This window comes from Erinaceus europaeus, chromosome 14 (assembly GCF_950295315.1).
Source record: "Erinaceus europaeus chromosome 14, mEriEur2.1, whole genome shotgun sequence".
Classification (NCBI taxonomy): Eukaryota; Metazoa; Chordata; class Mammalia; order Eulipotyphla; family Erinaceidae; genus Erinaceus; species Erinaceus europaeus.
In genome coordinates, this window is record NC_080175.1 from 40,151,048 (window position 1) to 40,163,425 (window position 12,378).

Below are 12,378 nucleotides of genomic sequence, written 5' to 3' on the forward strand. Positions count from 1 at the left end.
TTAAGGTTCCTATTCCAAAACGAGTCACATTCTGAGGTCCTGTGGGTGAGGAATTGAACATAACAGGTTCTGGGAAGACACAGTTCAGCTAAGTAAATAAGTTCAATCACTGTATCTGTTCTGGCAGATAAATAATGAAATGAAGGAGCTTTGGTCATTTGGCACCCCCTGGCTATGCTTATCACCTGCATCCATCCATCCATCCATCCATCCATCCATCCATCCATCCATCCATCCATCCATCCATCCTCATTTCATCACAGCACAGGTCCTGAAGCCAGTAATGCTGAGGGAATGAAGGTGAATCAAAGGCAGATAGCGCTGAGTTTAGGCTACTGTGAATGACTCGTTCTCTGGTGATGAGAGCTTGTTTCTCTCAGTCTGAACAGGAAAAAGAGTTGCAAATTCAAGGCAGGAGAGCCGAGTCCACTATGTCAGAGAAATAGAGGTTTTTTTTTTTTTTCCCCTGGGGGGTGGGGGGGAGTAGTGCAGCTGGCCCAGAGGATGGGCTTGGCATGCTGGCTGCTGCTGCTTAGTCACTAAGACCCACCATGTACTGCAGCTAGCAGTCCTGGGACTTTTTTTTGGCTCCATTGCAAAGTGCCCTCAGGGACCCATACTGGATGCTTCCTGCCATTAGCCATGTCCCCAGAGAATGCTGCCTCACCTCGAGATGGGAGAATGCAAGGTGAGCCATGATCAGAACTTGAGGCAGAGTATTTATTGATAAAAATCATATCACATCCAAAGGAACAGGCAAATCAAAGATGATTTTAGGTAAACACAATTCAGGAACAATTGTCAAAGCACAAATTATTTTCAAGGTGTGGGAGACATCATGAATGTGTTAAACCTTGATTACAGCAGTCCTTGTCTGAATGTCTTTAGTCAGGTGCAATTCTCTGATGCCTCAAGAAATACTCAAGTTCATTTATTATGCCCTAATCCCTTCAGGGAAATAGCCTGAGATAGAGTTACAGGTATGTGTTTTGCATAATCTCAAGGCCTGTGAGCTGCCTTTATAACTGTCACTCTTCATACTTTTGCCTTAAAGGGGAGGGAGCTGTGACACAAAGGAGAGCCTGAAGCCTTACTTACTGGGCACTTGTCAATAGTTGACCAGACATTTTTCATAAACATGGAAGCTTTAGGTAAAAATCAATAGAATTTCCACTAACAAATATCAAGAAATCTGAGATCAGCTAATTTCTTCAACACAAGATTCTGCAAAGCAGGAGACCTAGGCAAACCCTACCTCCCATCCTCTCCCTGTCTCCAGATGAACTGCTATTCTTTTGCCCCATCCTTAAATCTTATGTCTTATTTTGGTGCCATTGTTTAAAAAATTATTAATAGTGGTTTACAAGATTGTGTGCTTACAGTACTATTTTGGAGGTCTTATTGTTTGATGTGTACTCTGAATTCAGTTGGGGTTATATGTTTCAAGGCATTTCCCTTTTTTTTAAATTTCAACTTAGAAAAGTATTTATTTACTTGTTTTTGAATAGAGATAGAGAAATTAAAAGGTGAAGATAGAAAAAGACACACCTGCAGCACCGCTTCACCACTCATGAAGCTTCCCTCCTGCAGGTGGGGACCAGGGGCTTGAACTTAGATCCTTACACATAACAACATGTGCACTCAGCCAGGTGCGTTATCAGCCCACCCTCTTCAGGTCCTTTCCTTTGTGGAGGTTCGGACACTTAGGTCTGCTCATTGCTCATCAAGAGCTTGCCAACCATGGGGACTTGAAAGGAATCTGAAGGAAGAAAGCTTGCTTTTCTGAGCTTAGCAAGGACAGGCTTCCGGTTATAGTACCTGGTGTTTCTGAGCCTGCTTCTGGGCTTTGGAAGGAGAATGTGACTCCCAGGCCTGGTCCACTTGGGTCTTATTTCCATCCTTTATTATTTATTTGTTTGTTTGTTTGTTTATGAATATTCAGAGAGTGATATAGAGAAAAACAGAGAGAGAGAGAGAAATGTGAGCCCTGCTGAGTTCTGGCTTATGGTGATGCTGGAGGGATTGAATTTGGGTCCTCAGCGCTTCAGGCATCAAAGTCGTTTTTGAAGAACCATTGTGCTATCTCTCCCACCCTCCTTCCTTGATTATTAAAATATATATATACATATATATTATTTATATATTAATGAGAAAGATAAAGAGGAGAACCAGAAAGGGAACCAAAGTATCACTCTAGTACACGCACTGCCAGGGATTGAACTCAGGACCTCATGCTTGAGAGTCCAAGATGTTAGCTGCTGCACAACCTCCTGAACTGCTCCCACAGACAGATTTGCCTGTCTCTGCCCAAGAGGCATTTCACGTGGAGGCACGATAACAGAAATAGCAGGCTCAGCAAGACACAGTCAGATGCAGTTAGATGTTACATGCTGGAGGAAGTGGAGCTCTGTCTGTCTTTCCTTCTGTTGGGGGCTTGGACCAGCAGGTGGTGTTCACTGAGGAGGCCAGGTTGCTACCCACTTGCAATTGGAGTCAGCTAACACAGGACCAGCCGAGCCCCACAGCTTCCCCCCCACCACCACCACCAAACACACACCAGATCCAGCCCATCTTCAAAGTGCTTTCACCATAGGTCAGATTCCTGGGCTTCCTCCTCCCCACAGGGCAGGACTGAGTGTTCACTAAACCATGCTGTTGCCAGGTTGGGGGTGGGGAGGGGCAGCAGAGAATATGGCCTTGCTGTTATGCAACTTTGCTGAGGAATCCACGTGGGCATCAGCCCCATCGTGAGTCTGGCCCAACTCCAGAGCTCTGCTCGCTGGTAAACACTTCTTTGTGCAACGTGCCTCATCCTGCCGCCTCTGCATGTCCAAACCCAGTGGGCACTTAATTTTCCTCTTGATGCCAGTGGGGCTTGATGGCCTGGCCCCAAGTGACCCAACTTTCCAAACAGAAGGGCTCCCTCTTCAAGAAACTGTTAGAAGTAATCTCACCATCTGTTATTATTGTTGTTACTATTTTGCTTTGCTAAGAGCATAATGTCCTGGCAGGGAAAATGAAAAGGTCCATAGGTTCTTCCCTTGAACTTTGCTCCCAGGGCAGATGTTTGTTGTTATTTTATTTGTTGTGTATGGCCACGGAGGCAGCATGGAGCTTCTACAAAAAGGCTTTCATGCCTGAGACTCTAAGGTCCCTGGTTCAATTCCCAACACCACCTTAAGCCAGAGCAGAACAGTCTTCTGGTAAAATGCAACAAACAAACAAATGAATAAATAGTAATTGGGGGGGCATATGGTGGCACACATGTTACATTTTGAAGGGGCCTGAGTTCAAGCCCCCAGTCCCCACGTGCACAGGGCTGGGAGGAGCAGGGGTGGGGTGGGGCTGGGGCCAGGGGAGCTTTACTAGTGGTGAAGCAGTGCTGAAGGCCTCCTCTATCTCCCCTTCCTTCTCAATTTTTTTCTGTCTTATCAAAATAAGTAAATTCTGAGGAGAAGAATGAGAGAGAGAGAGAGACAGAGAGGGGGGGAGAGAGAGAGAGACAGAGAGGGGAGAGAGAGAGAGAGAGAGAGAAAGGCACCATTCCTCTGGAGCTCCTTCCAGTGCACTGAGGACCAGGCTTGGATCTGGCAGCTGTGCATATGACAGCAGCCACACTGTCTGAGGGAGCTGTTCTTCTAGGCTGAGTGCCAGTTTTACTGTCTACATTGTGCGTACTGCCATCTGATTCTATGATTTCTGCATATCTGTTTTTACCCCTTAACTATGTGCATAACTGTCCTGAACTTTAGCCTGACCTGTGGTCTTAGCATAGCACGCACACACACACACATGGGTGCCTTCATGCTAAAGACCTGCTGACTTTTCAGGGGTTTGGGTGGTGATTGGCTTTGAATTCCACTGTCTGAAATAATTTTCCACTCCTGGTAATACTGTGGTTTGTGCAGCTCTGGTGGGTGTCGGGGTTGGTACTTACGAGGATAAGCTATCACATTTAAAGGAAAAAAAATTTAAAACTCTTAAGTATGTGATTGTGGCTGATTTGGAGAAGACTTGGATTCCTGAGGCCTGTCTAGACAGATGGCTGCTTCGGCCACCGGCACGACGGGTGGAAACCTGTGACTCTTTTGTCTGGTAGTGCTATATGGAAGGTTCTGTGTGCTTTGTTTTGTTTTTGTTTTTGCTGTTTGTGTTGTCCACTTGGGAGCCTAGGTGCCAGGGGACATTGGGTCTGAGTCTGGGTGGCCGATAACTGTTACATATGTATGTGCTCAACCTAGTACACCACCACCTGGCCCTGAGCACAGGCACCTTCTTTGCCTGTGGCATGCATTTGGTAGAGCATATGTTATAATGCACAAAGACCTAGGTTCAAGCCCCCAGCCCCCACCTGCAGGTAGGAAGCTTCACAAGCAGTGAACCAAGGCTGCAGGTCTCTCTCTTTCTCATTTCAATTTCTATTGCTATCTCCCCCTGCCTCTCTCAATTTCCTTTTGTCTCTTCAAAATGAATAAATAAAATATTTAAAAATATAATTTAAAAGAAAGGTAGTGGCCAGGCTGTGGTACACTTACTTGGTTACTTTTTTTTTTAATTATTGTTTTTTTATTGCCACCAGGGTTATTGCTGGGGCTTAGTGCCTGCATGATGAACCCACTACTCCCACTGGTCATCCACTCCTTTTTTTTTTTTTTTTGCCCTTATTTAGTAGGACAGAATGGAATTGAGAGGGGAGGGGTAAGTAGAGAGAGGGGACACACACACACACACACACACACACCTACAGTACTTGCTTTACCATTTGTAGAGCTTCCCCCCCCCCCCCCCGCTTTACAGGTGGGGAGTAGGTGCTCAAACCTGGGTCCTTGTACATGGTAACTTGTGTGCTCAACCAGGTGTACCACTGCCCAGTCCTTTGCGTACTCTTAGTTGGAAAGCACTAAGGCTGCATCTTTCAGATAAGGAGAAAGGCCCTCCCAAGACCCAAAAGCAGGGGCCTGGGCCCTGTGCATGGCCATTAGTCCCTCACCACTACCTGCACCTACAGTGCCTCCCCCCTCAACTCCCCTGGCTGCCAGATGCTCCCCCTGCATGGAGGTCTGGGGCAGAGAGGCTGCTGACTTGGCCCTAAGGTGGTGGGGCTGCTCTAAGCCACCTCCTTCTGGAGGCCTCAATTTTTTTTTTTTTTAACTAAGTTACTGCTCAGTTCTGGCTTCTGGTGGTATGGGGGATTGAACCTGGACCTTGGAGCCTCAGGCATGAGAGTTTATTTGCATATATATTATGCTATCTCCCTCACCCCCAGGAAGCCTCGTCTTTTTTAACCACTCTTCCCTGGGTATTTGTGTGGTTTTGTTGAATGTGGATCTCTCTGTGAGTAGGGATTGAGGATTGGGGAACCTGTCTTTCTGTAGAGGTGGGGGTAAATGTGAACTGGTTTTTTCTTGGAAGGCCTCTTTATCGGGGTGGGGCTCCCCTATGCACTCGTTTTGTGTGTGTGCGTGTGCGTGCGTGTCTTTCGTGGGCTGGTCCTTGTCAGGGTGGGGCACAGAACATGTTATGGAAGGAGACCAGCCTGGGATTGGGCTCTAGTGGGCATTCAGAGCCCCCTGAATAGGGAGATGGGAAGCATGAGGAAAACAGGGAGGATGGGAGAATGAGGAAGAAGGAGAGCATGGGGAGGATGAGGAGGACAGGATGGGTTGTGAGGCAGGGAGGATGAGGAGAATGGGGAGGACAGGAAGGGTAGGGAGGACAGATAGTCTGGAAAAGGGAAGACCATGGGCTAGTCCTGAGGCTGTGTAAAGCAATGGAGGATTCCACACGCCTCCCACATTTTTGTTGGCCGGCAGCAGCCACACCCAAAGGCCAGACGTGAGCTTGGCGCCGGGCGGCCCACTGCTCAGCACGTGTTTGTCTACACAGAGCATTCCTCACATGGCTTATTTACATTTTTTAAATTTATTTATCTCACTACTTCCTTGTAGATAGCACACAGGCAAACAACCCTGGGGTCAGTCCAAAAGGGTCCATTGGGGGCACATGGGGCTTGGCCTCTTGCAGTGATAGCTTCTCTGATGAGGGGGCATGGACCCTTCTGTGCTCCCTGGGCAGCATTGCTGGTCTGGCCCTAGATGCCAGAGGCTGCTCCTCAGTGGTATTTGGGAAAAGCTAGGACTTTAAACACGCCTTTCTTGAAAGCCCAGCACCCATTTCCCTCCCCCACCTCTGCCAAACTCTACCAGTGTGCAGGCTTGGGAGGCAGCAGAGATGGTCTGCAAAGACTTTCATGCCTGAGGCTCCCAAGTCCCAGGATCCTTCTCTCATGTATCCAGAAGCCAAAGCTGGGGAGGGGGAAGAGAGAAAAGAATGAATGAAAGAGATAGGGAAAAGAAAAGAAAGAAGGAAGAAAGAGAGAAGAAGAAAATAATTCTAATCATTTGAACTGGAAAATAGCTCACTTAGTGAGTTCTGCTCTGCTTTGGCTTATCATGGTACCAGAGTTTGAACTTGGGAGCTCAGTCTCAGGTGTGAAAGCCACTGGTGTCTAGCCACTGTGCTATCTCCCCATCCCTGCTCCCCTTCCCATCTTTCTCTCCCCATCCCACTCCCTCCCTTCCACCCCTCTTTCTAGGTTTCCCTGAATCTCTGCCTTCCTCTCATAGTCCCTCTTTTTTCCTTTCTGTCTCTCTAAGCCACAGCCTGCCCCCAGCACTGAGCATGGACTAGCTGGTCATAACCAGTTGCTTTCAATGCACACATGAGGAGTTCAGATGAATGCTGATGCTTTCTCCCTAATCAATTGCTAAGATGCAGGGAAAGGAAACTGGAGTTTCATTCTGCCAATGCCTTCAAGAATAGAGGGGCCTTTGAGGACCCAGAGCGATGGCCTGTGGGACTCTGGCTTCTGAAGCGGTGGAGGGGAAAGTGATGGTGTACCAGAGCCTTTCTGTGCTTGCAGCCTCTCTATGGGGTGGGGTAAGGGCATCTCTGCAGCCCTCCTCAAAGGCAAACCTGCCTTTGGGTTGGTGAGCCCCTCCCCACCTCGGCCTGCTCCCCCCTCTCCCCTCCCAGGTGAAGTGTTACCATAAGAAGCACCGCTCAGCCACCCGGGACGTCATTTTCCGCCTGCAGTTTCACACCGGGGCCGTCCAGGGTCACAGACTGGTGTTTGGAAAGGAGGATCTGGATGGTGCCAGCAAAGGTGGGGGCCTGCCAGAAGGGCACAATGATGGTTGGGTGAGGGGACTGTGGAGGCTTAGAGAGGAGTCCTGGGACCTGAGTGAGGGACCAGAAGGTTGTCCTGCCATTTGTCCCTTCCATTTGTCCCTTCACTCTTCTCCCTGGAGAGCCCCCCCAAATAAATCTCTTGATATCATAAAGATAACAGTGATACAATTCCATGCTGTTCCCACCATCATAGTTCTGTGTCCCCATTTCCTTCACTAGAAACTGCAGTAGTTCTCCCAAGGTCATAGATATGACTTGACTATTATTTCTATAGCTACCTATATTTATAGATTTTTGCCCGTTTTTCTCTTCCTTTCTAAGTCACATCTATTACCACTTACTACTTGTGAGTGTTCTTTCTTTTTCCTCTTTTTTCTCTGGGTCCTGACAGAACTGGGTTTCAGAGCCCTCTAGTCATCTTCCCCTAACATTTCTCCCCCTCTGGGAGTATAGGCCAAAATTCTTTATGAGGTGCGGAAGGTGGGAGTTCTGGCTTCTGTAATGCTTCTCCAGTTGGCAGATAGATCTATACCCCTGGCCTGTTTCTATCTTTCCCGAGTAGGCTAGGACTCTGGAAAGATGAGGTTCCGGGGCACTTTGGTGAGGTCATCCACCCAGGGAAGTCAGAATGGAATCATCATAATGTCTGCAGGACATCGTCTTCTTTTTTTTTTTTTTTTTTAATTATTATATTTATTTATTATTTATTTTCCCTTTTGTTGCCCTTGTTGTTTTCTATTGTTGTTGTAGTTATTATTGTTATTATTGATGTTGTCATTGTTAGATAGGACAGAGAGAAATGGAGAGAGGAGGGGAAGACAGAGAGGGCGAAAGATAGACACCTGCAGACCTGCTTCACCGCCTGTGAAGCGACTCCTCTGCAGGTGGGGAGCCGGGGGCTCAAACCGGGATCCTTATGCCTGTCCTTGCTCTTGGTGCCATGCTTGTTTAACCCAATGTGCTACCGCCTGACCCCCCCTGGACATCTTCTTTTTTAAAGAAATATTTTATCTATGTATTGGATAGGGACAGACAGAAATAGAATCAGGGATGTGAAGATAGAGAAGATGAGAGAAACCTGCAGCCCTGCTTCACCACTTGTGAAGCACCCCCTACCCCCCCCCCCGCCCTACCAGGTCCTTGTGCATGGTAACATATGCGATCAACCAGGTGTGCCAACACTCAGCCCCTGGCAAAGGACACCTTCTAAAAAACAATGGGATCACCAGCGTTAGATGCCACTGACTGAGGTGCTGTCATTGTCTGGAGGGAGGGACAGGAGCCACCAGTGCCCACTGAGCATGTCAGTTTCTCATTCACCAAATGCCATTTTTGTTTGTTTTTCTTTTTTGCAGATGATCGCTTTCCTGACAATGGGAAGATTGAATTGGTCTTCTCGGCCACTCCTGAGAAGATCCCAGGTGGGTGGAGTGCAGATAAGGGGGACAAGCTGGGGGCCAGACAAGGGGATGGTGTGATGGGGGTCACTGTTCAGTCTTCCATCTTTCAGAGTGTTGGGACACTTCTATGAGAAGGAAAAGGAGAAAGGAGAGAAGGAAGGATGGAAGGAAGGAAGGAAGGAAGGAAAGAAAGAAGGAAGGAAGGGAGGAAGGGAGGGAGGATGAAAGGAAGGAAGGAAGGAAGGAAGGAAGGAAGGAAAAACCGAGGCCAGAGAGACAGCATTGGAGTTCTGTAATACATTTTCATGCCTGAGGCTTTGAGGTTCCATGATCAATTCCTGGCACCACCCACTGTAAACCAGAGCTGAGCAGGGTTCTTGTTAAAATAGTAACAATAAGAAGAAGAATAAATAACTGAAGGGGATCTGGCGGTGAGGCACCAGGTTAAGGGCACATAGTACAAAGTACAAGGACCTGAGTACGAATCCTGGTTTGAGCCCCCGGCTCTCCACCTGCAGAGGGGTCGCTTCACATGTGGTGAAGCAGGTCTGCAGGTGTCTATCTTTCTCTCCCACTCTCTGTCTTCCCCTCCTCTCTTGATTTCTCTCTGTCCTATCCAATAAAATGGAAAAAGCAAAAAATGACCAGCAGGTGCAGTGGCTTTGTAATGCTGGCACTGAGCCCTAGCGATAAACCTGGAGGTAGAAGAAAAAATAGGAGAGAGAAAAAAAAACCCTGAATGTGAACAGTGGAAGAGTGATGATGTGGAGTCAGTGGGGTCCAAGTGGATCAATAAGACCCAAAGAGGACATGACTCTCCCAAGGAAGGATCTACTGTAGGGGTAGATTGCATAATGGTTACACAAAGAGACTCTTATGCCTGAGGATCCAAAGTCCCGAGTTCAATTCCCTGCACCATAAACCAGAGCTAAGCTGTGCTCTGGTTTAAATTAAAAGGAAAAAAAAAAAAATCTGCTCTCCAAGGAAGGATCTAGAATCTCACTAAGGGACTGGATCTTGGTCCTCTGCTCACTTCTCCCCTCAGGGGCCAGGTAGGATGATTCCTTAACCATGCACAGGGTCCAGGTTTGAGCCCAAGAATCACATGGGAGGTGAAAGTCACTGGGGGTACTGTGCTGTTGCTCCACTCTCTGTCTCTACCTGAGTGGAGTGCTGAGATCACCCCTATGTGAGACCCTGACTCTGTAAAAACCAAAACAAGCATTTTGAAGAGGATTAAAGAGGCTTCAAGAATTCACGGACAAAACATGATTCTCCTCTCTTATAAAGATACATGAAGGGCCAGCAGAGCAGCTCACCTGGATAGTTCACCTGCTTTGCTATGTTTCCCAACCCAAGTCTGAGCCCCCAGCTCCCCCTTTGCACTGGAGGAAGTTTTGGTGCTAGGCCATCTCTCTGTTGCTCACTCTCTGCCTTTTGTTTTTATCTGAAAAAGTCAGCTCAGAGTGGTAAAACCCCAGACAATTAAAAAAAAGAAAAGAAAAAACAGTAGGGGCCCACTGGTGACATACCCAATTAAGTGCACAAGTTACAGTGCACAGGGACTGAGGTTCAAACCCTCGGTCCCCACCTTCAGGGGTGATGCTTTATGAATAGTGAATCAGTGCTGCAGGTCTCTCTCTATATCCATTTCCCTCTCAATTTTTCTGTCTTCATCCAATAAATATATTAAAATAAATCAATCAATCATCATCAACAACAACAACAAAAAATAGGGAAAGTGGGCTGGGTGGTGCTGCACCTAATTAAACTTACATAGTACTAAGTGCAAGGACTTGGGTTTGAGCCCCTGCTCCCCATCTGCTGTGGGAAGGCTTCACAAGTGGTAAAGTAGGTCTACAGGTGTCTTTTTTCTCTCTCCCTCTCCTTCTCCTCCCCTCTCAACTTCTCTCTGTCCTAGCTAATAAAATGGAAAGAAGAAAAAAAAAAGGCCTCTGGGAGCATTGGAATCCCAGTGCAGGCACTGAGCCCCGGGAATAACCCTGGAAGCAAAAATAAATAAATAAAAAATAATAAATAAAATTAACAAAAGGAAAGAGGAAATATTAAGAGAAGCCAGGCCCCTTGGCATCAAGGAGAGCTGTCCATTTTCATTTCTAAAGCTTCATAAGTGTGAATGTTACTGGTCTCATTTTTGTAGCTGTGGTTGATGACCCTCTACTGCACTCAGTGCCAGGGATACAGGCATGAGCCTTGTCCTGCAAGGTGAATAGGGGTGAAGCCCCCTGGACCTTCATTATGTCCAGAGGAAGGAGCGCAGCTGTGAGCCCAAAACTTAGCCATGGCCCTCCTTATCTCTGGTCCTCCGGAGCTGGTCCTCTCACACCCTGACTGGTGAACTGGACTGGCGGCCCCATGGTGCAGAGAAGCAGTCAGAGTTTATGTGCTCTGGACAGAGGACCAGTGCTCACTTGTGCTGTGCCCAATGGGATTCAGCACCTGTCCCAGCTCCCGTTCCTGCAAGGCTCCTGGGAGGAAGAGCAGGGTCTGAATGCTGGGCTTCTCTTTAGTTGCTGGGGCTGGACTCCTGGCTCTGATGCCTGCATCTTCTGCCCTCCCCCCAGGCTGTGAGCACCTGCGCAGTGACCACAGTGTGATGGTGGAGTGCAACACGGCTGACCCGCTGATCCTATGGGACTCATACGAAAACCTGAGTGCAGACGGAGAAGGTGCGTGAGCTTACCTGGTGCTGCCCATCTGGGGGGCAGGGGACTCCTTTAGGTCAGAAGTCATTTTGCAGTTTGCTCAGAGACTGGAGAGCAGTGTTCCACTGGGAGGTCCAGAGCCCACACTTGCGGGTTTGAGCTTTCTTTCTCCCATCCTTGCCCCTTCTCCCTCCCCCCCCTTTCACTTTGTTATTAGGTAGAGACAGAGAGAAACTGAGAGGGAAGGGGGAGGAAAAAGGGGTTAGAGAGGGAGAGATGCCACACATTACAGTGTGCAAGGACCACCCAGGTTCAAGCCCCTGGTCCCCTCCTGCAGGGGGAAAGTTTCACGAGTGGTGAAGTAGGGCTGCAGGTGTCTCCTATCTCTCTTCTTTTCTCTCCTTTTCCCCTCTCTCTGTCTCTATCTCATAATGAGTAAGTAAATAATATTTTAGAGAGAGATACCTGTGTGCTACTTCATTCAAAGCTACTTCACCTGCCAGTGGGAACTGGGGAGACTGAATCTTGGTCCTAGTGCGTTGTGACATGTGCTCTCAACTAGGTGTCCCACTGCCTGGCGCCATCCACACTTGTGCAGTACTGGGGCTGGACTCCCAACAAAGTGATAGCAGCAGTGGGTGGCAGTGGGCAGCCTGGCTCCTGGGAGGAGCCTCTCACTCAGATGTCTGTTTGCTAGATATGTGTGAGATCTCTGGCTTTGCAGATTTGTGGTCTCTGTTTTGGTGAGTTCACCTACCCTCTGCTTTCCCCTGGGATATAATTAGGATTTAGCTGCAGCAACGTGGTAAAAGGGTCAGATGGGGGAGCAAGGTGCAGGGGGAGCAGGGTGCAGGGTGAGTGTCTGCTGGGTTTGCTGACAGGTACCATGGAGGCTGATTTCAAAGCCATCAGAACTTCACCCTGGCCTCCACCTTTCTCAGCCACTAACGGGGAATCCATCCTGACCTAAGAGAAAGAGCAAACAAAATGCAGTTTATTTATTTATTTATTTATTTATTTATTTATTTATTTATTTATTCACCAGAGTACTGATCAGCTCTGACTTTTGGTGGCACAGGGGATTGAACCTGGGAGCCTTAGGCATGACCATTATGATATCT

General features: G+C 47.9%; 1 protein-coding gene across 10 annotated transcripts in view; it reads left to right on the plus strand.

The window, feature by feature from the left end:
* Positions 1–12,378, plus strand: part of TNS3 (tensin 3) — a 210,935-nt gene that overhangs the window by 101,406 nt on the left and 97,151 nt on the right. For all 10 annotated transcript variants that reach the window (XR_009544704.1, XM_060171560.1, XM_060171561.1 and 7 more), the window contains 3 exons: positions 7,036–7,165; positions 8,547–8,612; positions 11,177–11,281. Coding sequence is in view for 9 of the 10 variants with exons in the window: in XM_060171560.1 (XP_060027543.1) it covers positions 7,036–7,165; positions 8,547–8,612; positions 11,177–11,281 (301 nt within the window). In the remaining variant the exon portion in view is untranslated. The remainder of the gene's footprint in view (positions 1–7,035; positions 7,166–8,546; positions 8,613–11,176; positions 11,282–12,378) is intronic.